This window comes from Heterostelium album (assembly GCF_000004825.1).
Source record: "Heterostelium album PN500 unplaced genomic scaffold PPL_scaffold3, whole genome shotgun sequence".
NCBI lineage: Eukaryota > Evosea > Eumycetozoa > Acytosteliales > Acytosteliaceae > Heterostelium > Heterostelium album.
Window position 1 is genome coordinate 517,078 of NW_008805065.1, and position 27,052 is coordinate 544,129.

The 27,052-nt window shown below is 32.5% G+C and overlaps 8 protein-coding genes across 8 annotated transcripts; 4 read left to right on the top strand and 4 right to left on the bottom strand.

Annotated features, from left to right (window-relative positions):
- Positions 1 to 78: 78 nt before the first annotated feature.
- On the top strand, positions 79 to 1,003 carry PPL_02775 (uncharacterized protein; the record flags this gene model as incomplete). Its single annotated transcript, XM_020573753.1, has 2 exons — positions 79 to 170; positions 271 to 1,003. 2 exons carry the CDS (start codon positions 79 to 81, stop codon positions 1,001 to 1,003), a joined length of 825 nt encoding a protein of 274 aa, XP_020435825.1.
- Positions 1,004 to 1,073: 70 nt separating this feature from the next.
- Positions 1,074 to 2,720, bottom strand: PPL_02776 (YdcF family protein; the record flags this gene model as incomplete). The annotated part of the gene is made up of 1 exon (XM_020573754.1): positions 1,074 to 2,720. The coding sequence occupies one exon, from the start codon at positions 2,718 to 2,720 to the stop codon at positions 1,074 to 1,076; it is 1,647 nt and encodes a 548-aa protein (XP_020435826.1).
- Positions 2,721 to 3,700: 980 nt separating this feature from the next.
- Positions 3,701 to 5,479, top strand: PPL_02777 (WD40 repeat domain-containing protein; the record flags this gene model as incomplete). The annotated part of the gene is made up of 2 exons (XM_020573755.1): positions 3,701 to 5,326; positions 5,399 to 5,479. 2 exons carry the CDS (start codon positions 3,701 to 3,703, stop codon positions 5,477 to 5,479), a joined length of 1,707 nt encoding a protein of 568 aa, XP_020435827.1.
- Positions 5,480 to 5,707: 228 nt separating this feature from the next.
- Positions 5,708 to 9,325, bottom strand: kif3 (kinesin family member 3; the record flags this gene model as incomplete). Its single annotated transcript, XM_020573756.1, has 7 exons — positions 5,708 to 6,287; positions 6,364 to 7,511; positions 7,577 to 7,809; positions 7,887 to 8,414; positions 8,506 to 8,806; positions 8,908 to 9,081; positions 9,215 to 9,325. The coding sequence occupies 7 exons, from the start codon at positions 9,323 to 9,325 to the stop codon at positions 5,708 to 5,710; spliced, it is 3,075 nt and encodes a 1,024-aa protein (XP_020435828.1).
- Positions 9,326 to 11,286: 1,961 nt separating this feature from the next.
- Positions 11,287 to 14,115, top strand: cprA (C1 family peptidase; the record flags this gene model as incomplete). The annotated part of the gene is made up of 4 exons (XM_020573757.1): positions 11,287 to 11,356; positions 11,462 to 12,370; positions 13,538 to 13,930; positions 14,090 to 14,115. 4 exons carry the CDS (start codon positions 11,287 to 11,289, stop codon positions 14,113 to 14,115), a joined length of 1,398 nt encoding a protein of 465 aa, XP_020435829.1.
- A 612-nt stretch (positions 14,116 to 14,727) lies between these two features.
- Positions 14,728 to 19,315, bottom strand: PPL_02780 (notch-like protein; the record flags this gene model as incomplete). The annotated part of the gene is made up of 7 exons (XM_020573758.1): positions 14,728 to 15,167; positions 15,199 to 15,771; positions 15,802 to 17,172; positions 17,257 to 17,748; positions 17,839 to 18,069; positions 18,145 to 18,864; positions 18,940 to 19,315. 7 exons carry the CDS (start codon positions 19,313 to 19,315, stop codon positions 14,728 to 14,730), a joined length of 4,203 nt encoding a protein of 1,400 aa, XP_020435830.1.
- Positions 19,316 to 20,408: 1,093 nt separating this feature from the next.
- Positions 20,409 to 21,582, top strand: PPL_02781 (uncharacterized protein; the record flags this gene model as incomplete). Its single annotated transcript, XM_020573759.1, has 4 exons — positions 20,409 to 20,451; positions 21,024 to 21,089; positions 21,183 to 21,433; positions 21,565 to 21,582. 4 exons carry the CDS (start codon positions 20,409 to 20,411, stop codon positions 21,580 to 21,582), a joined length of 378 nt encoding a protein of 125 aa, XP_020435831.1.
- Positions 21,583 to 22,251: 669 nt separating this feature from the next.
- PPL_02782 (uncharacterized protein) lies at positions 22,252 to 26,895 on the bottom strand (the record flags this gene model as incomplete). Its single annotated transcript, XM_020573760.1, has 5 exons — positions 22,252 to 22,555; positions 23,009 to 23,124; positions 23,149 to 25,348; positions 25,415 to 25,687; positions 25,766 to 26,895. 5 exons carry the CDS (start codon positions 26,893 to 26,895, stop codon positions 22,252 to 22,254), a joined length of 4,023 nt encoding a protein of 1,340 aa, XP_020435832.1.
- Positions 26,896 to 27,052: the final 157 nt, after the last annotated feature.

Sequence of the window (27,052 nt, forward strand, 5' to 3'; positions counted from 1 at the left end):
AATCAAAAAAATATAATTTTAAAGATATTTAAAAAAAACTATTATCTAACATTTCAAATGTAAAATTAATTAATTTAGATGAATCATAAAATCGAAAGTATTGATATCAATATATCGTTGAATAACGATCAACAACCTAATGTTGTTAATGAAATCATCAAATATCTAATGTATATGAGAAATCAGATAAAAAGGTTTGTTAATTTAAATATCTTAACTTGCTTGCTTGCAGTCGACTGACTTACTTACTCTCTAAAACAACTCTCACAGTACTTTTAATAATCTAGGACAACAGTCGTTTGTAGCTACAACCAATGCAGGAAGAATAAGTAAATCTGCACAATCGAAAATAGATAAATTTCAAAAACAATGTGATCGTTTGTTTCAATCGATTCAAAGAGAGTTTAGTAAACCCTCGACAGAAATAGCAATGGTTGCATTAATATTCGGTAGTTCTGTTATATCACCAAGAGAAATCTATCTAATTAGATTTGCACAATCGTCGACAATAACTAGTTTAGATATGCAAGATGATCAAGCAACAACAATGAGAGAAATCTTTAGATCACTTGTTATCGCACAACCAAATAGTTTTATCGATCAAATACCAATTACAAAGATGTTTACATTGTTATTTAGAAAATATAATTCAAATAACAGCAACAATCATGATGATAATAACAACCAAGAAGAAATAGATGAAAAAGACACTGATAGATTCATACCTAAACAAAATCAAACATCAATTACATTTAAGAAATCAACGAAAATTACATTATTTGATTTCGATTCATCAACTACACCTATTTCAGATCTAATTGAAATTAATAAGAATAAAATATTATTCAAATGTAATATAAATAATGATGATAACAATAATAATAGTGATATGGAAATGGATATGGAAATAGATACAAGTCAGACATCTGATAATAATGATATTAATAATTATCGAGAATCAATTATATGTCTACAATCACCAATATCAATTAAAGGAATGTAAAATAAATGTAAAATACTTTTTTAAAAAAAATGTATTATTTAATTATGTTTTTGATTATTATTTTGTTTTTTTATACTTTTATACTATTTGCTCTACAAGCATAGACTGTCTCTAAATCAGATACTTCTAATGGATCACGATCTTGATGTCTAACGTCTACTCTGATGACCTTTCTTACGGTCTTGTTGTCGTGCAGCAATGCACCGAGTGTCTTCCATGTCATGTTGAGTTGATAACGTGTTCTAATATCGTTGAAGATCTGATCTTCGGTTCTACCGGCGTACCAAACGTTGATGTCCTTGGCGGCGTGTTGTGCGTATCCTTCATAGTGAATAGCTTCTGGCAACTCAATGAATGTAGTCTTTCCGTTCATCAAGTGATTCATCAATACCTCTTCGAATTGCTCACGAGTCTTCATTCCGAACCAATGGAAAACACTCAGACACAACTGATATTCATAGACGTGCTTCTTGGTGACGAGTTCCTTGAACATCGACGATTTGATGGTGGTCTTACAGAGGTAGTTGTTGTTGATTTCGAGTTCCTTCATCTTGGCTTCGTGTGCCTCGTGTGCTTTGCTGTATTCACCGATCGCCTCACCCTCGAGCGACATCACCAGGACGTTTGGTAGCTTCTGTGCCAAGTTGACAGAGAAGTATCCGTGGTTCGATCCGTAGTCGACTGCCTTGGCATTCTCTGGGATCACTCTGAGATTCTTGCTGTCCATTTCGATTTCACGCTCGATCATTCTCCAACGTGGCAAGTTTCTCAGTGGGTGGTAACCAGTCTCGGTGGCACCAGCCAAGATTCCGAGATTTTCGAGATCCTTCTGACTCGACTCCATGAGAGCACGCTCCTGTTTGGCGTTGAGTTGTTGAACCTTTTCGCTGGTTGGTGTCGAGTGGAAGCTGACTTCGATGTGTGCTGGGAACACGGTTTGGAAGGTGTATTGTGCACGCAACATGTGGAAGTCAGAGGTGACAACGTAGACACGCGAGATTCCATCGGATTCGAGACGACCCAATGTATTGAGAGCGTTCTCAGCTGTGTTGGTCGAGGTCAAGTCGAGGTAGATGCTAGATTCAAGAACCTTATCGTCGAGTGCCAAAGCGAGATCTTTCATAGCGGCAGCTTCCGACTTGTATTCGTATTCATCGAGTTCGTTGTTACCGGTCTTTCCCTTGCCAGAGAAGATGAGAAGTGGATTGGAACCGGTGTTTACCAACTGCACGTAGGCATCGACGGCCGTTGACACACGATCCTTCAAGATCTTTGATGGCATACCGTCAGAGTGCAAAGTGTATCCAAGCGTAACGATAGCGACATCGTGGTTATCGCTTCTCTTTGTCGAGGGTGAATCGCTGTCAATGTCTATGGGAATATAGTTTACATCGGCTTTATCGTTGCTATTCTGATTGTTGTCGTTGTTGTTGTTGTTGGCGTAGTGATCTGCATTGTTGTCGCTATCGTATTGTTCGATCGGTGTTTTTGTGTGAGGTGGTTGTGTGGGTGGATTCGATGGATGTCTTGTTGGTTTTTCAGTGACATCTACACTCTCAGGTTTTACATTACTATTATTATTATTACTACTGCTATTATTATTACTCGAGAAATTCCAGAACGATGTCAAATAGAGAAACAACACCACACCCACCAAGATTGTAATCTTATTACGTGAGATACCGAACCTCGATGATGAATTATTATATCTACGCATTTATATATATTGTTTGATTTTTTATTAATTATATTTTTAAAATCTATTATCTATTAACTATTTATATATATAAACTAAACTAAACTCTCAATGAGTAATTAAACTAAAATATCTTTTTACTGGTTGGTTTGCTGTGCTGTGAGTTGTGTTGTTGTTTTTTAAATTTTATTTTATTTCTTTGATTAATTAAAACACAAAGATAAAAAAATAAAAAGTTGTTTGTTTGGTATTGTAGTGGTGTGTGTTGTTAGTTGTAACACTCAATTGAAGTTGTAGAGTCAATGGATTAGCGAGTGTTAATCCAGTTATAAGAGATAATATAAAATATTAAAAAAAAAAAAATATTAAAAAATATTAAAAATAAAAAAAAGTCCTCATTTATTTTTTCAGATTTTTTGGTGACCACATTCAATTTGATTTTATTTTTATTTTTTGCCAAGTTTTAACTGATGAGTTGGTTTTTCATATCAACAAAATTCATTGGAAAGATCCAAAAAACCAAGAGGTTTGAAAAAAAAAAAAGTCAAACCAGTTTATTCACAACTTAGATAGATCCAACAAACAAATAATTATCAATTCTTTATTTATTCAAAAATGATGTTGTGTGTGTGATTTTACTCAATTCTTTAGAGTTAAAAACTAAAATTAAAAATAATTAAAATAAAATTTTTGGTAGATAATAGATAGATAAAATTAAATCTAACCTATCTATCTATTATAAAATAACGTTAATAAAGAAAATTATATTATTACAATTAATTAATTACAACTATAAATTTGATTATTTTTTTTCAAACTTAGTTTTGTTAAAAAATAAAAATAAAGATAAAAAAAATTTTAAATTAAAAAATTCATTTCACCTTTTTGCAATTGATTAGTTTTTTCATTAATGTTATTTGTTGTTTTGTAAATTAGTAATCAGATAGATAAGATAGATTAATTAATTGATTGATAGATTGCTTGTTGATAATAGAAAAGATATGAATAGTAGTAGTAGTTTTAGTGGTGGAAGTATGGGAAGTGGCATTGGAGCGGGAGGCACTGGTGGATCGACAAATAGCAATCTTACTGGTGGTGGAATGGGTGGTAGCACAGGATACTATAATAGTGGTGGTTACTACGGTGGTGGCGGGGGCAGTGGTAGCATGGGTAGTATGGGAAGCATCGGTAACATCTCTGTCATCAACGCAACCAAACCAATCAGACCATCCTACAAAACTCCCGAAGGTTACTACAAGTTAATCAAAGAGATAACGCCACAATCACATAAATATTCAAAAAGATTTGCAAGATCATTTATAAAATTATCATTATATCATAGTAGTAGTAGTAATAACAATAATAATAATAATAATAATAATAATAAACAACAACAACAAACAACAAATAATAATAAACAAAAGAATATAATACCAAGTAAATATTCATCGGAGGATAAAGTTTATTGTAGTGCTGTGGTAGGTGGAACCTATTTCCTTTATCATTTCACAAATATTGATAAAGCGGAATACGATGAATCCGCTGCTATTCCATTGGAGCGTGTACCGACCTGTTTGAAATTCAATAGATATAGGAGTGTGAACAATAAGTTGAATCTGGTGATTGGAACGGAATCGGGTGAGATATTCTATATCGATCATACCGATAATCCTCTGATATTCAATAGGAACGGCAGGTTGGTATCGTCGTCGGTTACCTCTGTCGAATGGCTACCTGGATCGGCAACGCAATTCATTGCTTGTTTCGCCAGTGGATTGATGCTTGCTTTCGATATCACCAAGGCAGAGATCACTCCTGGCGTTGCTGCCAACAATGACGACTCTCACCGCGTCAACTTGAATCCGATGATCGAGTGGAACGTCTCTAGTAAATCAATCTCCTCCACCTGTTTCTCACCGAATGGCAAGTATCTGGCGGTGTCTGCACTTGACGGTTTGCTATCGGTGATCGACTTTGAACGTCGCCAAATAGTTGTACAGTTCAAGAGTTATTTCGGTGGATTCCTATGTGTCGATTGGTCACCCGATGGAAAGTATTTGGCTAGTGGTGGCGAGGATGACTATCTCAGTATTTGGTCGTTCGAGGAAAAGTGTTTGATTGCACGTGGACAAGGTCATCAGTCGTGGGTGAGCAGTGTCAAATTCGATCCTTTTGTTGTCCCCGAAGACGAATCGGTTCATCTCCAAGCACATCCTGATTCACCGGTATTACAATCTACACCGGTCGGTCCTTCACCTTTTAACTATAGGATTGTAACCGGTGGTGAAGATACCCGGCTATTGCTATGGGATTTCACAAGAGATTCACTAAAGAAACCAAGAGGATTCGTTGCAAAAGGATCGGTTGCTGTAACTAATCAAGATGATACCTCTGCAACTTTGAGTGCCAGTTGTCAAATACAACATCAACCAAATAATAATAACAACAATTCAAATTCACTTGTAATCACACCAATCTCAAGATTACAAGCATCTTTCTTGACTCCAATCGTATCACATCGTGTACATACTGATCCAGTGACTGATATCACACTATCTAAAGAATGGATCATTACAGCATCAAATAAGAAAATTTGTATATGGGCAAGACCAAATACTGTTGCAAATGTAATTATCAAAATATAATTATTAAAATAATAATCTAATATTAACTTTTTTTTTTTATCTTTATTTTTTTAGACACAAAAAGTTGATTCTATGATGTGCTCACCCAATACACCATCATCATTCACAGCAATGAATATGAAACTTCATGAATAATAATCAAATCAAATCAATATAGATATATAATTAATCATATACTTGTAAATAGAATAATATAATAAAATATTTTTGTTATTTTTAAAAAAATAAATAAAAAAAAATAAATTAATATTATAGTTTATATATATGTTGTTGTTTTTTTTTCTCTTAAAAAAAGGTTATAGGTTATAATTATTTGTTTCTATGTTGATCGTGTAAGTTAATTTAATTTAGTTATTAAAAGTGTTATGATGATTGTGGAGGTGTTGTTGAAGTGGATGGTGTTGCTGGTGGAGATTGTTGTTGTGGACTTGTCAGTGAGGGAGATGGAGTTGTTGGTACAGCCGGTGTATATGAATTGTTGAGTGAGAGTGGAATCGGTGAGTGTGAGGTCGACGATCCACCACCACCGTTCGGCGATTGATTGCCAGGTGTCGATGGCTGAGTGTTTGGATTGCTATTACTACTGCTCTGTAGTGGTGAAGTTTGTTTCTTTCTAAAGAGATCCCACAGCGATGAACTACTCTTTTCGGCGGTCAGCTTTGGATTGGAAGACGATGCTCCGTTGGGTGAAGCACTGCCACTGGCGGCATGCTGTGAGATGGCCAATGGCGATGGAACCTCCTTTGAACTCTTGTTGGTATTGGCATAGAGATTCGATGAGAGTGCCTGTTTTTGTGGAGTAGATGGTCCACCTGCAGCACCACCGCCACCTCCACCTCTCAGTGGTCTAACTATTCTCGCACCATCGGAAGGCGCCAGAGGATTCTTCTTATCACTCTCCATTGACTTGTATTTATTCAATTCATTATTTAATGAATCATGACTGAGAAAAGAAGATGAAATGTTGGTTGTTAGTTTAACTTTACATTTTACATGGTATGTAATTATAAATTACTTACTTTAATGCTAATTTATAGAATCTTTCTTGAGATTCTTTTAGTGTATCTTCAAGTCTAAGGATATGTTCGTTTCTCAATGTCAATTGTTTGTTACAACGTTGTGTTTCTTGTTTCAGTTTGTTGTTTTCAATGGAGAGTTGATGTTTGACTGATGTCATTTCGTCGAGTTTCAATTGAACCAGCGAGTTTTCTTGTTCACCATTCATCTTTGATGTACGTTTGAGACGCTCTGTCAAGGTGGCGTTTCTGTCTTGGAACTCATCGAGTACCAACTCCAAATCGATGACCTTTTGACAACGATTCTCGAGGTCACGAAGCAACGACTCTTTGAGTGAACCAAACTCTGAGAGCTTCTGGTTGGTCTGCTCTCTTAGCATATTGAGTTCCTCTTCCATACGTTGTCTCATCTCCTCCTCGATATTGTTCAACTTGGCATTCAATCGCTTATTCTCATTCTTGAGAGTGTCCAACGTTGATTTCTGTTCACTGTTTTCATTGAGCAGCTTCCTCAATTGCTCAGCTTGGAACATCATCTCTGATGGAATCTCATCTAATGAACTATTATTATTATTCTTATTATTATCGACATCTGTAAGAGAAATAACTGGATTGGAAGTAGTATCATTATTATCATCATCAATTAATTCTTCTAATTTAGATGAATTATCTGTTGAATCTACTTGATTATTATTATTATTGTTGTTGTTGTTGAGTGAATCTATTTGAGATTGTAACTCTTCTAACTTCTTTTTCAAGAGTTCATTCTCTTCGATAAGCTCGGTGCTATTGTTGTTGCTAGTAATCGATAGACTTGAAAGTGGTAAAACACTTGGTGATGATTTACTTGGTTGTTTTGCTTTTGAAGGTGTCTTTTGGAGAAGTTTCAATTGTTCCTCTTTCTCTGCCCATTCGTCATTGTGTTTCTCGACCTCACTGATTGCCGATCTAATTGGTGGTGAAGGTGTGTAATGGTCACCGATACCACCGACACCCTTTGAAGACTCGATCTTTTCTTGCAACTGTGATTTAATCGATGCATTCTCTGCACTCAACTCTTCTATTACCAAAGTTTGCTCCACCGATTCATAATTCTTCTTTTCCAACAATAATTTAATCTCTGTTAATTGTGCACTTAGAATATCATTTTCCTTTAAACAATTATATTAATATTAGTTTTGTTTATAATAAATATATTATTTCCAATCCAACTTACATTTGATAAAGAAACATATTTACTTGCTTCATCTTTTAATGAAGTTACTTGATGCGTTTGAGTTTCCAATTCCTGTTCCTTGTCTTGAAGTTGAATGGAAATGGTATCCAGTTGTTCAGATAACTCTTTCTTTTCCTCTTCCTTTTGGAACAACAATTTCTCCAATTGTATACATTTCTCTTTCAAACCCTGTACATCAGCTGATTTATCAGTATCCAAATTATTTCCAATTTCTAAAAGTAGTAAAAGTGGTTAAACCAAACATTAATAATGATATAATTAAAAAAACGTTGATAGTTTTATAACTTACTGGAATGTGGTACACCAGATACAGTTTCTAACTCCTTAATATAATCTTTTAGACTTTCAATCTCTTTCTCTGCTTTCGATAGTAGGATTTTCAGTTCGGCAGCGGAACGCTCTTGATTGATCTTTGCTTTGTTCTTGATGGACTTGGCACGATTACCGAAACGGAGAGTTGAGAGTGTTTCAGTCTCGTTGTAGCTACTCGGTGAACAATTGATGATCAGTGTAGTTCGCGAGTTACCACCGAGTGACTCTTGCAGTACTCTTGTCAGCTTTGAATCTCTGTAGGGAATGTGCGTCGACTTGCCATCGGTCAGCGCATTGATAACATTACCGAGTGACGACAGCGATTTATTAATCATTTTCGCTTCGTCAAGAGTCAATCCCTGTGCACCTGTCTTGGCAATCTTTTCGGAACCCGCCAAATCCACCAGGTATAACTTTCCACTCTTATTCGATCCCTCCTTTAAATTCTTTTGTTGTATAGTCAAAATGAAAATACTATGTGATCTAGATGATTCTGCATTCATCTCTATAATAATGAATAATAATAATGATGAATATTATTATTATTAATATTTGATTACAAATGTTATGTAACAATAATAAACAAAACAACTTACTTGTCTCTGCAATTGCTCTGTTGGCTTGACCTGCACGCATTACCTCTAGGATATCATCTTCTCTGTAGATGTAAACTTCAGTTGTACCGTCAACCCATACACCTTTACCCTTTTCCTCACGAACCTTTAGATTATCCTTACGAACATCCAAAAGATCACGAATTCTCTCCATGTAGATTTCGATATATGATGCTTTGACAATGAACTCTATATTCTCATCCGCTTTAGTAATACAATCAAACACTGTATTGATCATTCTTGGAATGACACCTTTCAACTCTGCATCATCAATAGAAGGTCCCTAATGGAATTGGAAAAAGTGATAAAAATAGATAATTAAACTTTGAGCTTTTGTACAAATAATAATAATAATAACAATAATAAGAATCAACTACTACTTACTTGCATTGTATGAGTTTTACCAGAAGATGTTTGACCATATACAAAAATGGTACCATTGTAACCTTGCATGATATCTTCGATTACTGGCTTGGCAGCGTCATCATATACATCTTTCTGTGAGTTCTTCTCTGTGTAGATTCTATCGAATGTAAATGTGTGATTCGATTCATTACCCTGTTGATGATAATATCGATATTATAATTATTATTGAAATTCAAAAAATTAACAAACTTGATCATTTGACTTGATATGATTTGATCAATCTTCTTTTTCTTCTTCTTTTCCTAAACTCTTGATTTTAAATTACCTTTATAGTAACTGTTTGATCGTCGGCAACATCTACAACTGAACAACCACCTTGAGCCAATTCAATCTTGTTCTGAGGTCTGAATCTACAGACCACTCGAATAGATGACATCTTTTCTTTATTTTTCTATTTATAAATTACTATAAATATATATAACTATACCTAACTATTCTATACTATTTCTATTACTATTATTACAAACTAAACTAAACTATAACTTATTACTTTTTATCTTTTGTTAGATATGTATAAATAATGTAATTTCAGATATATTTGAATAAAACGAAACTAATATGATATTGTAAGTGCTTGCTTGTAATAAAATAAATAACTATATATCATATAATATCTTTTATGCCAATAATAATACACACAAACAAAAAATCTAATCAAAAGAAAATTAAAAAAAATGCATGCAAATTAAAAAATTTTCGCTTGGAATTAGAAATAGAAAATTTTTTTGTTTATTATTTTTTTTTTTTATATTTGTTTTAAGAGTTAAACCAACTATCATATATATTTGTAATTCTTAATTATTTTTGTTTTAAGATTTAAACCAATTATTTTTATTGGTTACTTTTAAAAAATATTAATATTATCTATTTATGATCTTCAAAAAAAAAAAAAAAAAAAGAAAAAGAAAATTAAAAAAAAAATTAAAAAAATAACTAAAATGAATTCAAATAAAATAGTTACGCAATAAAGTTTTTTAATTTATTTATTTTAAATTTAGAGAGACTAAACTACTATACCAATTAGTTATAATTGTAATTGAATAATTTTATTTTATCTGTTCTCTATAAGAATAAAAGATAAAAGATAAAGTATTATTTATTTATTTATTTTTAAAGATAACAGATAAAATGTTTAGAGTTTTTTTTTTTTATTCGTTGACTCTCTAGTTGTTAGTAACAGCAGCAAAGAGTTGTAAATGCAAAAAAAACAACTTTTATATTATCTGTAAATCTAAAGTTATAATGTTTGCCTCATGTTTCAAAACTACATGTTCATTCTCAAAATTTTATTTGTTTGTAGAATCTATTGGTTAAGTAGTTTATTTCTATGAATAATAATAGGGTTGTTTAAACTATAGCTTTTGGGCTACTTTACATTCTTTTTGTAATTATCTCTCTTCTTAACAACATCCAAAACTTATAACATTCTATAATGAATTATCTGTCTATTTTTCTCTGCTCTACATAATACCGAAGTCAACACACAACAACAAACAGGGGGGAACAAGTCCAATATTACTTTTCTGATTTCTTATTGTTTTTTTTTTTTTTTTTTTTCTTGTGCAATGATGCAAAAACAACTGATTTAGAAAGAATATTATCAATCAATCGATCAATTGTGTAGAACTATTGTTAGTGATACCAAAATTGGGGGTACCGTTCTGCTTTGATATTATGAATACCACCACCACTCCACTACTTCTAATGAATCCGAATACTACCTCCAATATCACCTATATGATTCTATTAAAACTCCACCAAAACCATTGTTGTTTACAAAATCAAAATATCAACAAGTTGTAAAATTCATTTGAATATTTGCTTAATGAAATTTGAAAAAAATGAAATCAAAGATTTTTTTGTTTTTCATGTCATCATTCTCCATCCATTTGATTTTCAAGTTTTTTTTTTCTATTTTTTTTCAAACCGATTTCGACGTAATGGGTATATACTTTTTTTGACCAATTTTGTAGGAACCTTGCACTGCAAAAAAAAACTCCATTGACAATTGACAATTCTATTTAGTAAGTTTTTTCAGGTTGGAACTTGTTAATTTGTTTTTTTTTTTTTTGCTTTATAAATCTCCATGTCGTTTGTGGTTGGGGGTATTGATTTGATTTTTGAATGTTCAAACTCCATAAAAAAAAAAAAAAAATACAAAATATTTTGAATAATTTTGATATTATGATATTTTAATTTTATTTAATATTTTATTTTTTCTAAAATCTTTTCCTCTCTGTCAAGACACCTTTAAAATCAACTTGCAAGTCTCTCTAGAAACTAATTCATTTATTTATTTTACTTATTGTATAATAATATTACACATATATAAAAACAATGAGATCTGTTATTATCTTGACAGTACTTTTATTAGTTTCTATGGCTGCTGCCAAGAAATTGTCATTGGGTAAGTGCGGAATCGAATTTTTAATATTTATTCCTAAATCAAGTTATTTTTAGAAATTTAAATTATTAATTTTATAACTTTCTTTTCTTTTATAAATAATTTCAGAGGAAACCCAATTCCGTCAATTCCAAATCAAATATAACAAGCAATACACTTCATCAGAGTATGCTGAACGTTTCGCTACTTTCAAGAGCAACTTGAAGGTTATCGATGAGAAGAACAGAGATGCTGCTTCCCGTAAATCCTCAGTTAGATTCGGTGTCAACGAATTTGCTGATCTCTCACAATCTGAATTCCGTGCTACCTACTTGAACTCTGTCCAAGCTGTCCGTGATCCAAATGCCGCCGTCGCTGCCGATCTCCCAGTTGAGGATCTCCCAACCGCTTTCGATTGGCGTACCAAGGGTGCCGTCACTGGTGTCAAGAACCAAGGTCAATGTGGTTCCTGTTGGTCATTCTCTACCACCGGTAACGTTGAGGGTCAATGGTTCTTGGCTGGTAACACTTTGACTGGTTTGTCCGAGCAAAACTTGGTCGACTGTGATCACGAATGTATGGAATATTTGGGTGACAATGTTTGTGACCAAGGTTGCAACGGTGGTCTCCAACCAAACGCCTACACCTACATCATCAAGAACGGTGGTATCGACACTGAAGCCTCATACCCATACCAAGGTGTTGATGGTACCTGTTCATTCAAGGCTGCCAACATTGGTGCCAAGATCTCCAACTGGACTTACGTCTCATCCAACGAAACTCAAATGGCCGCTTACTTGGTTGCCAACGGTCCATTGGCTATTGCTGCCGACGCCGTCGAATGGCAATTCTATTTGGGTGGTGTATTCGATGTTCCATGTGGTAACACTTTGGATCACGGTATTTTGATTGTTGGTTACTCTGCTGAGAACACCATCTTCCACAAGGACAAGGCATACTGGATTGTTAAGAATTCCTGGGGTGCCACCTGGGGTGAGCAAGGTTACATTTATATTAGTCGTGGAAACGGAGAGTGTGGTAGGTTTATGAAAAACGAAAGGAGTTTCATATTTTAAAAGTTTATTTAAATGATAAACCAACAAATATGTATCTCTTTTCTATTTATTTATTGAAAATTAATAATTTCCCATTTAATATTAATCAAAAAATTTCTATTTTTTTTTTTTTTAAAATTTATTTTCTAGGTCTCAACACTTTCGTTACCTCGTCCATCATCTAAATTAATAATAAATATTATTTGATTTAACTGTATTTCTTTTGTTATCACAACAAACTAATTTTTTTTTTTTTTTTTGTTCCACATGAAATTAATTCATAGTTCAAGTCAAAATTTACAATGATAGATAAAAACAAAATTTAAAAGTATTATTAATCAAATAGATAATCAACAAAGCATCAATCACATCTGAAATATTAATACATTTCAGAATATGTAAACTAATCATGGAGTTACAAAGATAGCCACCTGTATAATCTGATAGAAAGGATATAAATAGTGAACTAACAAAATCAATTAAATTAATTTTTGTACAAAGAATCAAATAAATATTACACTTTTTCTTCTAAATTAAATCATACTCTTTATTAATCTTATAATATTTATTCAATTTATATTCACAACTATTTCTAACTTTTCTCTTCCTCTATTAACGTATCAACTTTAAGTATTTGTATATTAACCTGCAATACTTTTAGAAAAGTGAACACTTCAATTTAGTGAATTATTTAATATGATTGACAAAAAATAATAATAAAATATCATAATATAAATTTGAATTTATTAAAATTAATTTTAAATTCATAAATATAAATAAATTTTAATAATATAAATTTGATTGAATCAATAAATGGTACTTGACAGACAAACAAAAATTTGAAAAGTTGTCTGAAACTGATTTTTGTTTCTTACTGTTCTTTCTATTAATTTCTACTTTTCTTTTTTTATGTGAATCCATTTTTTAAATTGAATATAATTGAAAATATATCTAAATTAAATAAATGTATATAGATTCTTATAGAAATTAAAGGCTCATTTTATACTCATTTTATAGCTTTTGAGATGGACAATTGACAAACAAGATTATTCTCTTATTATTTTTTGTTAATCATTTTTGTGTAATAATTGTTTGTCAATCATATGATTTTTTTAGATTCAAAAAAAAAAAAATTTTATAACTTGTTTAGTATCAAAAACAACTTCAACACCAACACCAAAAGCAACTCTATCAACAACTCCAACAACAACCTTGACCTCAACCAATACCAAGAAGGGAGAAACAAAATCTGATTCAGAAATAGATATTGATGTGATAGAAACTTCAGAAAAAGATTCTTATTTAACCTCCGAGTCCCCTTTTAGTATTCAAGAAAAGAAACTATTATCCAATTGCCTATGTCCTTTGTGCTTAAAACAAGTAGTTTTCATATCAAAAAACAAATACAAACCAGATACAGTTAAGATGGCTATCTTTTGTTTATATATGCTAAAGAAGCACAATTATCGTTTCGACAGGAATGAAATTATAGAATTTATCAAGGACCATTGGGAATTCTTTAAAATCAATAGAGTTAAATATGGTAAGTATTTAAAAAGAAAATATATTTCAGTTCAATAATAATTATTAATCTAAAAATTTAATTTATATCTTATTTTTGTAAACATTTACAAAAAAACAATATTTGATTCAAATAAATAATCTTTTTAATTTGTTTCTCTAAAAATTGATTTTTTATTAGTGTGGTATGATCCTAGAGCTAAATAAATATAGTTATTATATAAATAAAATGACTTATGGAATGGGACGTTACCCTTCAATATATAAATAAAAACAAAATTATTAAATTTCTCGATAATAAAAAGAAATGATTATTTATTCTTTATTATTCTTTATCTTGATTATTCTCTAATTCGTTGATTGATTGACGTACTGAATTTAACCAGCCTTTAAATTCAAAGTATTTTTGTCTGGAAACATTGAGAAGCTTGATGGAGGAAACAACAGATTTAATTAATTGAATTATTATTTATAAATAGATCTGTTGTTTTAGGATATCATTTATTTAATTAATTTATTAATTTAATTATTTAATTAACTATTATTGTAGTTGTCATCAATTGATCAGTGGGTATTACAATTATTATCTAGAAGACTATAAAAATGACATACCTTTTTGTTTAAAATTTCAAAAGAGCTGGGGTTAGATATCTAGCCAAATAATTTTTAAATGTATTATTGAAAATCATAATATAGTGAAGTATTAAAAAGAAATAATTTGTAGTATTTAAAAAAATTATATTTTGTTGATATTGTTTTATTGAAAATTTGATAACTTTTTTGAAATTTTTTAAATATTTATATGATTGCTAATAATGTTTAGGCAATTGGAACTTTAGTGGTTGGAGTAGCGATATCTGGTTTTTCACAGGTTGGACAACACTTTAATGGTGAGTTGGCTGGTGAGTATACTAATCCTTGTTTCTTGCAACTCTCTGGTGTGACATAGAGACATTTGACATATTTGCATGGGTTGTAACAAGTATCACAACAACGGTGTTCATAGATGTCATTTGGTACAAAGATACCACCGGATTCTTGACACAACTTGAAGTCAATGTATGGACATTGGATTTCGTAACAACATGAATCGTTTCTACGACAGTATGGGCAACACAGTCCATTTGCTGGATCAGCATTAACGTACACTCCATTCTCAGCATGACACTTTTCTGGATCAACGAATGGACATTCTACGCCTTGGCAAGGATTGCTGGTGTAGTTACATGATGGACAACAGATACCAGCTGCTGGGTTAGCTGGTGTGATAGACACCACCATTGGCTTTACATTTATCGGCATCTACGTATGGACATTGAACGGAGTCGCATGGAAGTTTACAGCTTGGGCAACAGACACCTGCTGCTGGATTGGCTAGTGTATAAACACCACCTTGAATCATACATTGATCTTGAGAGAGAACTGGTGGACATGCAACGTCTGCACATGGATTAACAGTTGTTATGTTACATGATGGGCAACAGATACCTAATGCTGGGTTAGCTGGTGTATAGACACCACCTTGGATCTTACATTCATCTGCAGAGGGAACTGGTGGACATGCAACACCATCACATGGCATCTTACATGAATCACAACAGATACCAGCCGCTGGGTTAGCTGGGATGTAAGTACCACCATTGGCAATACACTTATGACCGTCTACTGGTGGGCATTGAATACCTTGGCATGGCAATGTACAGTTGGGGCAACAGATACCAGCTGCTGGGTTAGCTGGTGTATAGATACCACCTTGGATCTTACATTGATCTTGAGAGAGAACTGGTGGACATGCAACATCAACACATGGATTAACAGTTGTTATGTTACATGATGGGCAACAGATACCTAATGCTGGGTTAGCTGGTGTATAGATACCACCTTGGATCTTACATTCATCTGCAGAGGGAACTGGTGGACATGCAACACCATCACATGGCATCTTACATGAATCACAACAGATACCAGCCGCTGGGTTAGCTGGGATGTAAGTACCTCCATTGGCAATACACTTATGACCGTCTACTGGTGGGCATTGAATTCCTTGGCATGGCAATGTACAGTTGGGGCAACAAATACCAGCTGCTGGGTTAGCTGGTGTATAGATACCACCTTGGATCTTACATTGGTCTTGAGAGAGAACTGGTGGACATGCAACACCATCACATGGCATCTTACATGAATCACAACAAATACCAGCACCTGGGTTAGCTGGAACGAAAGTACCACCATTGGCAATACACTTGTGAGCATCTATAGTCGGGCAATGGATACCTTCACATGGCAACTTGCAGCTTGGACAACAGATACCTGCTTGTGGGTTAGCTGGTGTGTAATATCCTCCTTGGATCTTACATTCGTCAGCAGAAAGAACTGGTGGACATGGCACACTTTCGCAAGGCAACTTACAGTGATCACAGCAGACACCAGCTTGTGGGTTAGCTGGAACGAAAGTACCACCATTGGCTTTACATTTATCTGCGTCTACTGGTGGGCAAACTACTCCATCACATGGCATCTGACATGAATCACAACATACACCGGCAGCTGGGTTAGCTTGGATGTAAGTACCACCGTTGGCAATACACTTATGACCGTCTACTGGTGGGCATTGAATACCTTGGCATGGCAATGTACAGTTGGCACAACAGATACCAGCTGCTGGGTTAGCTGGTGTATAAGTACCTCCATTTGCTTTACAATTATCCTCTGGTAAGACTATAGGGCAAAGAATTCCATCACATGGGTCAATTGGTTTCTTACAAGTATCACAGCAACGTCCATTTGCAGGATCAGCTGGAACAAATACACCACCATTTGCAATACATTTCTTTTGATCAACGAACGGGCAAACTACACCAAAACATGGATCCAATTTATACTCACACCATGGGCAACAAAGACCATTTGCTGGATCTGCAGCGTGATAAATTCCACCAGTGAAAATACATTTCTTTGGACTTACAATTGGGCAAACTACTCCATCGCAAGGCATCTTACATGAATCACAACAAATACCATTTGCTGGGTCCTTTGGAACAAAGATACCACCATGGAAAATACATTTAAGTGGATTGACTAGTGGGCAAGGAATGAATGCACATGGATCAATTGGATACAAACATTTGGCACAACATTTACCATTCAATGGGTCGGCTGGTTGATAGATACCTCCAGTTAACATACATTTCTTTTGACTAACTGGTGGACACACGATTCCTACACAAGGATTTGGATTTAATTTGCAAGATGCACAACAAATTCCTTTTTTAATTGAGAAAATATTAATATTTGTTTTTTTGATTTTTAGTTTTTTTTAACAAAAACAATTCTATTTTCTAAACTTACCATTAGCTGGATCAGCTGGTGTGTAGGTACCACCATTTGCTTTACATTTTTCTTCGGTTACAACGATTGGACACAATACTCCGAAACATGGATCAGAGATGGTGTAGTTACATGAAGCACAACATCTACCAATACTTGGATTTGCTGGAATATATTGACCACCAGAAATAATACATTTCTTTGGACTTACGACTGGACAAACGATATGTTCACATGGATTGGGTGGGAGGACACAGCTTGGGCAACAGATACCAGCAGCTGGGTTGGCAGGTGTGTATGTACCATTGTTTGCTTTACATTTTTCTTCAGAAACAACGATTGGGCAAAGTACTTGATCACATGGATTCCAACATCTATCACAACAACGTCCATTTGCTGGATCACTTGGAATGAAAGTACCACCATTAGCAATACACTTTTTAGCATCAACGAATGGGCAAATCACATCTGTGCAAGGGTTTGGATTGTAAGTACAGTTGGCACAACATTTTCCTAATAAAAATAATTAAAAAAAATGTTAAAAATATTTTATTAATATAAATTAAAATTAATAAAAATCTTTTTTTTAAAAAAATAACATACCATTTGCTGGATCAGCTGGAGTGTATACACCTCCTGAGAGTTTACACTTTTCAGGATCAACATTTGGACATTGAACGCCTTCGCATGGTAGAGTACAATTACCACAACATACACCATTAATTGGATCAGCAGGTGTGAATACACCTCCTTTTGCCTTACATTTATCTAAATATGCTTGGTCAATGGTTGGACATTCAACACCTTTGCATGGACAACGGGCACAGCATCTTCCTAGAAAAATATTATTATATTAATATAATTTTAAAATTAAAAATATAAAATTATATTTTTTTAAAATTAACTTACCATTTAATGGATCGGCACCAATATAAACACCACCTTCATATCTGCATTTAACTTCATCAACGTATGGACATTCAACACCTCTGCATGGATCAGTGTAGTTACACTTTGGACAACAGATACCATTGAAAACATCAGCTGGAACATATTGACCTCCATTTGCTTTACATTTATCAGCATCAACTGGTGGACATTTAATATCTTTGCATGGGAAAGTACAGTTTGCACAACACACTCCATTTGCTGGATCTGGTAAAGTGTAAGTACCTTGTTGTTCCTTACATTTGTTTGGATCGACTGGTGGACACGTGATGTTGGTTTGACATGGATTGGTAAAGTTACAGTTGGCACAACATACTTCTGGAGGTGTGGCTGGTTCGTAAACACCACCTTCCATTAAACATTTGTATTCATCGACGAATGGACATTCTTCACCTTTGCATGGATATTTACAATCGGCACAACAACGACCATTTGCAGGATCAGCTGGGTAGTAAATTCCTCCATTCAATCTACATTTTGTTGGATCAAAAAAATCACAGAGAACACCTTTGCATGGATTTGGAATGGTGTAATTACAAACATCACAACAATTACCATTCAATGGATCACTTGGAATGAAAACACCACCATTGGCTTTACATTTATCTGGATCAACTACATTACAAATCACTCCTTTACATGGATCCTTTTTGTAACAAGTTGGACAACAGAAACCATTAACTATTAAATAAATAATTGAAATTAATAGCTAAATTTAAATTATTTTAATATAATATTATTAAAAAAAACACATACCTGGATCAGCTGGGTGATAGATACCACCTTCAATTTTACACTCGGTTGGATCAACTGCAGCACATCTGACATTTTCACAGAGCTTTGAGTAATCACAATACTCACAACAGATTCCAGCAGTGTAATTGACTTTTACAAAGACACCACCAGTGAGCCAACATTGATCGTAGTTGACATATGGACAGTTTTGAGCGGGATCACAAAGACATTCATTGCAACATCTTCCCATGACTTCGTTTATCGGATAGAAATTACCTCCATGTGTATTACAGAAAACCTCGGTTGGTGCTGGTGGACATGGATAGAATTCACACTTGGCATTGGCCACTGTGAAAAATAAAACTAATGACAATAATCCTAATAATATATATTTCATTTTATAAATATATATATAATTAAGTTTTTGAATTTTTTATGATTTATTTGGTTGATTTGAAAACCAAGTATTTATAGATTGAAAAAATAAACTATAAAAAATAAAAATAAAAATAAAAAAAAAAAATAAAAATAAATTAGAAAGATACACGAAATTATTTTCTATTTTCCAATTTTACCTTTGTACCAAATTACTATTTCGTTAAATTAATATTATTGGGGAATTCCTTTAATTTATATATCCAAAAAATAATATTGACAAAGACTACAAAAAGGTTTCTATCGGTATTTTCTATTTAAAATGAGAATCCAAAAATTGTTTTGTTTTGTTTTTTTTCCAACTGGTATTTAAAAAAACAAAATTATTACTTCAAATTCAAGATTGATTTGCTTTAATTTACTAACCCATTCCACTATTAAGGGTATGTTTTATTTTTGATTTGTGGTTATAATTTTGTTTTAAAAGTTGGTTTTGTTAAATTTGCAACATTCGCAATTTTTCTTTTTTATCTATCAAAATTCAGGTTGAATTTAATCTTGTCAAAACTCTAAATAAAACAACCAACCACCACATAGCAATAGATACTAATATAATGAAAGATAATAAATCCAAGAAATGAAATGTTTTAGGTGAAACTGTTTTTAAATAAATTTGATTTTGATTGGTTCATTTTCATTTTGTTTTGAGTGTTAAATTTCATAAATCAAACAATGTGTTTATGATATTTTGTGTTTTTTGTAGTTTCGTTTTTTAATTAAATTCACCTGCAAATTGATAAGTTCATTACCCACAAAATAATAAATCAACGAAAAACCTGCAAAGCCTAATTAAAAAAAAACTTTGCATTCATTCATTATTTTTATTAAAAAATCATTTCTTTAATGATTTTTTGTTGTTTTGACAGTTGTTACCGATTAATTGGGAAATCAAAACAAATTCAAGACAATTAAAAAAAACGATATTCAAAGTAGAGTTTAATAAAAAATATCAATCAATTCTTTGCATTTCCAAGTTTAAAAGTTAACATTATTTGGTTTTGGACTGTTGGCTCTTCAAAAGCAAAATAATATCATTTGACATGATGGCTCAATAAATGACCTGGTCGGTCGCTTCATCAACATCACCTCTAAATATGGGTATTGATATTTTTGTCGGTGTGGTGGTAGTAGTGCTTGTTGTTTTCTCACCACTCTACTTAACTTAAACAACATAAAAATAAAATAAAATCCAAAAAATATAAGTTTTCATTCAATTTAAGTTTAATTATATTAAAAAACATTATCTTGAATTGATAACTTTGTAAATTCAAGAAATAACATTATCAAAATTAGTTCTTTGATTGATGATCATTATCGAAATTGACTGTGGGAGTGATGATCTGAGAAAAAAAAAACTAAAAAAAATCATTATTCGTTGAATTAAAAGATAAATTTGAATTTTTTTAAATTTTTTTTTAATTCAAAGTACTGTTAACTTGTACAAACTACAAATCATTCATTTTGTTGATTAACTTGACTATCGACACACTTTCTTATTTTTAAATATCAGTATTAAAAATATGATATAGTGTGATTTTTTTTTTATTTCTTATAACACAATTGTTTATTTATAAGAATACAAGTTTAGTAGATAAATCTACAAAGTGTGAAGTCATCGATTATCTAATATAAAGAAAATGTTTATATTTGATTAATTTTAATCATTTAAGATAAAGAGGTAGAATCACAACGTAATCACAAACAGAATATAAACCATGTAAAAAGAGAAAGATTATGTGATTATTGTGAAAGGTTTGGTCTACATCTGGTATCATCTTATCATCTTCATCTTTAGGCTTAGTATTTAGATTTACTGTTTTTGTTTTTAGTAAAAATCATGAAATATATAATATTAGGATTATTGTCATTAGTGTTGTTTTTCACAGTGGCCAATGCCAAGTGTGAATTCTCTCCATGTCCACCAGCACCAACCGAGGTTTTCTGTAATGCACATGGAGGTCATTTCTATCCGATAAACGAAGTCATGGGAAGATGTTGTAATGAATGTCTTTGTGATCCCGCTAAACTCAATGGTGGTGTTTTCATTCCAAGTGATCCATTGAATGGTAATTGTTGTGATGTTTGTAATTACACCATTCCAAATCCATGCAAAGGTGTTCTGTGATTTTGTTGATCCAACAAAAGTAGAGATGCTCGCCAGAGTTCACCACTTGAAACTACTTCGCTATGACCTCGATAATACATTCAAAGGATTCGCCAGACTCTTAAATAGACAACAAAAATATGGATTCAAGGCAGACAGAGTTTTGAAATGCAGTGTTAAATGACAGGTGATCAATCGAACCGGAATTCATTGAAGAAATCAAGAATAACAGATCACTACGTAGATTGTACCTCAATATCCGTGATCCGTAATTATTCATAAATTATATAACTGTGTATGTAATAATAATAAAAAAATAATTAAAAACATTTTATTTATCTTTCTATATCAGTAATTCAAAATTGTTTTATTATATTTAAAGAACAAAAAATTAATTTTAGGATTATAAACTAAGCTTTAGAATTTATATCTTTTTTATTTATATTATAATTATCTATTACTTTAATATTTTATTAAATTTTCATTGTAATATTAAAAGATCATATCGTCCATATGTTTGTAATTCCCCTTCTCTATTAAAATTGAAATTAAAACAAATTCATTTGTAGTTCTTTATTCTTTGAAATTTTATAAAATAAATTGTTCTTTTATTACAGGTAAACGTGCTCATACAGATATAGTTTGAATTTTAAGACTAACCTTATTATTACTTATTTATCATTAGAAATATGTATTCAATGTACTAATATTGTGAAATTAAAAAAGATGAACTCAATGAATTAATTCCTTTCGGTACAAGTAATGAAAATAAACTAATAAAAATTTTCCAAACTTTATTGTATTTTAATATGTTTATATCTAGAACCAAAATATTGAACAGTAGTATATCTTTCAAAGTTTGGGATAGTAAGCTCCTTAAGATTCGAACAAGATTCTGCCAACTTTACAAATGCAGTATCACTTATATTATTAGTTGCTGATATTGAAACTGATTGTAGAGTATGAATGTTGTTTGAAGAACATAATGCAATAATCGAGGCATCAGTTAGTTCTTGACACAAATCCAGAGAGATTGATTGGAGTGATTGAATATTCTCTAGTATCTTTTTGAAACCAGTATCGTTAAAGTAGGAATTTCTAATATTTAAAGATACCAAGCTTGGGAACATGATTCCAATATTTACATAGTTGTTGGTGGGTGCACGTAGTTGACTTAGTGATAAACACTTGATATTTGGTTGTGTTGAATTGAGTTGGTGGTTGTCGAGTTGCAAAGATGTACAATTGAGATCGAGTGAATCGAGTAATGGAAGTCCATTGATCAAGTAATTTAGATGACTATCATCAAATTTGGAACTATCCAGAGTGAGTGATGTCAAATGTGTCAGTTGGCAAATCATTTCACCCAAATGTCCAAACGCACCAGAATTGTTAACAACAAGATTGAGGCTGCTGAGACTGGTAGCCCAAACACTGAGATCCTGATGCATGTTCTGATTGTCGAGAATCGTATTGTTTAGCGATAGTTTTAGGTGTGAAAATGGATATTGTTTGAGTGTTGTAAGTTCACTATAGATTTTATGATTGTACATCTTTACATCGAGATTGGTGATTAATGGACATTGTGACATCAGGGAATATACCATTGGTTCATTGCACTCGTTAAAGTCGGTAAAACAACCAAAGGTAGTGATATTGGTTGGTAGCTGCTTGATATTCAAACCATATACATAGTAGACATATAAAGATTCTAGTTTGTTCATTGACAATAGGCAATTGGATGTCATTTGTTCGAAATGAATATTACCAAGAATAAGACTTTGAACTGATGCTCCAATTACATTGAATAACCAAACCAATGTTTCATTTTCAAGATGGAAATCTCTAATTTCAACTTGTTTAATATTCGGGCAGGTCATTGGTGTGAGCTTTGGATTTGGTTGGTTATATTTGACGGAATTCAACTTTAACACCTCCAAGGTTGGACCAATACATTGAAAGATATCAAGGAAATTCTGGTCACTTGTTATGAATAGATTCTCCAGCAGCAATGTAGTAATTTGGTTCTGGAATTTCAATAGTGAATGACAAGTCTCTGTAGATTTCCTGTTGATGATAAGGATGTCGACTGGGTGCTTCAATGAGAGTAATGCTGAAACGGCTTGGTTATCTTTATAGAGATTCTCCAAACAATATTGATTGAATGTGGACAATGGATAACTCTGTAAATTTCCAATGAGAATCGGAGCAAGTGATGGAACATACGGTAAGAACCTAACGAAACTGGTAAAGTTTACACTTCCATAATGATTACCAAATGATTCCAAAAGAATGTCATCCAAAATATGTGAATCGAATTGCGATAACACCTTTTCAATGAATGGTCCATAGGTTACACCCAAATCGAAAGGATAGTCGTTTATATCCAAACCGTTAACTACGTTGTAAATCACCTGTAGAGTAGCGATACATTGATTATTCTTCTCGGCAATCGAACGAAGTAATACTATAACCATAATCTTGTAGGTATTATATAGATATTTACTCACTAGTTCATGGTCAACCGGTAATGATTCCAACAAGTTGATAAGTATCCAAAGTTGATGAACAGAAATACAAAGAGATTGTACTTGATAGGAATTCGAATAGTAAGGAGCATAGAGAGATGCACTCTCATAGAGAGTAGGAACGACCAATGACAAATCGAATCTCTCTAAACGACCATAGGTAATATGTGCATTCTTACACTCTGATTTAATATTATAGATGGTACCAAGTGTAAGAATTGCATTGGGTGTTTCATTAAATTGGAGCGATGTCAATACATTCTTTTCGGCGCGTTGAATGATAAGTTTGCTCTCGACGATCGTAGGTAACCAATTCTTTTGATACCACTGCAACTTGTACTTTTCGATATCTACCAGTCCCAACAAATGATAGAGTGAAGAATCAGTGGTGGACGATCTCGATGCCAGTTCCAACTTGCGACGACACGAATCCAACAAGGATATTTCTTCGGCAAACTTTCGACCGAATCGATTGTAGTCGGGTTTGGCATTTGGTTTTCCAAAGTAAACAGTGTTGGCATAGATAAACTCGAGTGCTTTCATGTAGAGTGATATACCTTCGGAGCGTGCAATCTGGTTGGTATGCTTGATGACCGGTTTCACCTCTTTGATATCGGTATACAAAATCATTGGAAGATCATTGGTTTTCGGATCCAAGTCATGTGTCTTTAGTATGGTCTTTACACGAGAAGACAATTTAATACCAGTCTTTAGTTGGAATCGATCGATGACCTCTGAGAGTGAAATACTTTGTAGCAGATCGTATTTACTATCGAGTTCCTCATTTGTTAATCCACAATTTCTACCGTATTTATCGAGAAGCAATGTCTTGATCTTAATTGTCCAGAACTCCTTAATCTCCGATTGATACCGGTCGATATTGAATACTCGATTCAAAAAGTTGACAATCGTAGAGATACACTTTTCCTCCGAGCCACTAAAGTGTCCGGACAGCTGAATACGTTGTTCATCTTTGATTTCATTCTTCAATACTCTCACCACCATCTCGTTGAGTATCAGCTTTCTAAGATGACGGTATTGGACATCGATATGCGAACGAACTCTTCCCAAGTGTCTGAGATTAATGCCAAACTTGTGAACCTCTACAGTCACTTCAAAGTTACTGGCACTCACCAGCCCGCCTTCAAACTGCTTTGCTTTCAGCTCCAACTCTCTTGCAGCCTGTCCAACTACCACATCATACAAATGCTTGGTAGCATCGACCACATCTTGATTGTGCTTCTCTTCATCTGGATCGGCATTCCAATTGGAGAAACAATCGGAATTCAATGGTTTCACATAGGAATGTACTAATTCCGGTCTTAACAATTTATAGAAAACATCTCTATGTGGAATTCCTTGACTATAATTTACGAATATTAATATTTATGTTATTTTAAGATAATTAACATGTTATGTTCTTTCTTACTTTGAATCATTGAAATGAGCTTGAGGTGGAAGTAATCTTGCGAAATCAAGTGCATAGTATTCATCGTCTGGAGTAGCATGTATTTCAAAGTCACCAGGTCCGTAAATGAATTTAGGTTTGAGACCAGAGAGATGACCTTGTAGATTCATCTTGTTTCCAACTTTCTCCATCACTTGATTGATCTCTTCACGATCATTATGTACATTTTGTCCACCATCACAACTTCCATATATCAATGTTGATTTATTAATTGGTAACTTTGAAATTGCAACTCTACAACATAACATAAACATAACACGTTGTTAATAAATGAAATTGGAAACTATGATAATACAAAAACAACAAACTTACAATCTATAACCATAATAATCAATGATACACATCAAAGGTACATTAATTTTATGTCCAAAGTCATTGTCCAACAGATTCTGGAAGAAATAAGATAGTCCTCGAAGTTCGTTACCAGCTGCTTTCGATGCACCAATATCAGAAGGTACCTTTCCACCATATAGCCAACATGTTGAACTTGAATCGCTATCATCACGATCTTGTTTATTATAGACTCCTCTGAAAATAGGTTGATCATAGGCAAATTTGAATAGGATATTCTGACAGATATACTTTTGACCACCGGCAATACCACCGATATCGATTGAAGGTATAGTCTTTATTTCGTTCGGCATAAACATCTCCTTGATGATGATACGACCGTAGGTTTCCGCTGCCTTTACGAAATCTACAGCCATAAACGTTAGTTTCTCGTACTTTTCAATTGTTGGTTGCATCTTTAGTAATATCTGAAACTCTCTATTCCAATCTCTACCGGTATCTTTCAACTTTCTACTTGTAATTATTGATTTCTCTCTTTCTAATTTTTCATTTTTATCTTTTTCATATTGTTTATTATTTTTATTATTATCGTTATCGTTATTACAATCGTTATTATTATAGTTATATCTTTCACTACTATCAAGATAACATGATGAATAAGTAGAAGATGTATCTGTAATGAAATAAGATAAATCTTCATCTATTGTATATGTTGAACTACTACTACTCTCACTTTCACTAGACATTGGCATCATTGAATATATTGACTGCTCTCTACTACTATCATTATTACTATTAACATTATTATTAATATCACTATTAATATTGTCATACGAATGAATTAGTTTTTTAGGTGTAACACTTTCATTATTCTTTAAATTACTGTTATTATTATTATTATTATTTGAATAAACATTATCATAGATAGATTTAATTTGATTTTTTTTATTTGATAATTCTATATTATTTTCTATATTTTTATTAACTATATTATTATTACTATTATTTTTCTTTTTAACTATATTATTATTATTATTATTATTATTATTATTATTATTATTATTATTATTATTATTATTATTATTATTATTGCCACCCTTATCTTTTACAGTCCAATATGCGAAAAGTTTTAAAAAATTATCATTATTCATAATAAAAATAGTAAATGTGTGAAGATGAATTTGTTTAATAAACAAAAACTATAATACTAAAAGACTATAAAACTATGATGTCATTAATTAAAGATTAAATCTGAATAATAACAAAAAATGAAAAAAAATGAAAAAAAAAAAAAAAAAAAATAGAAAT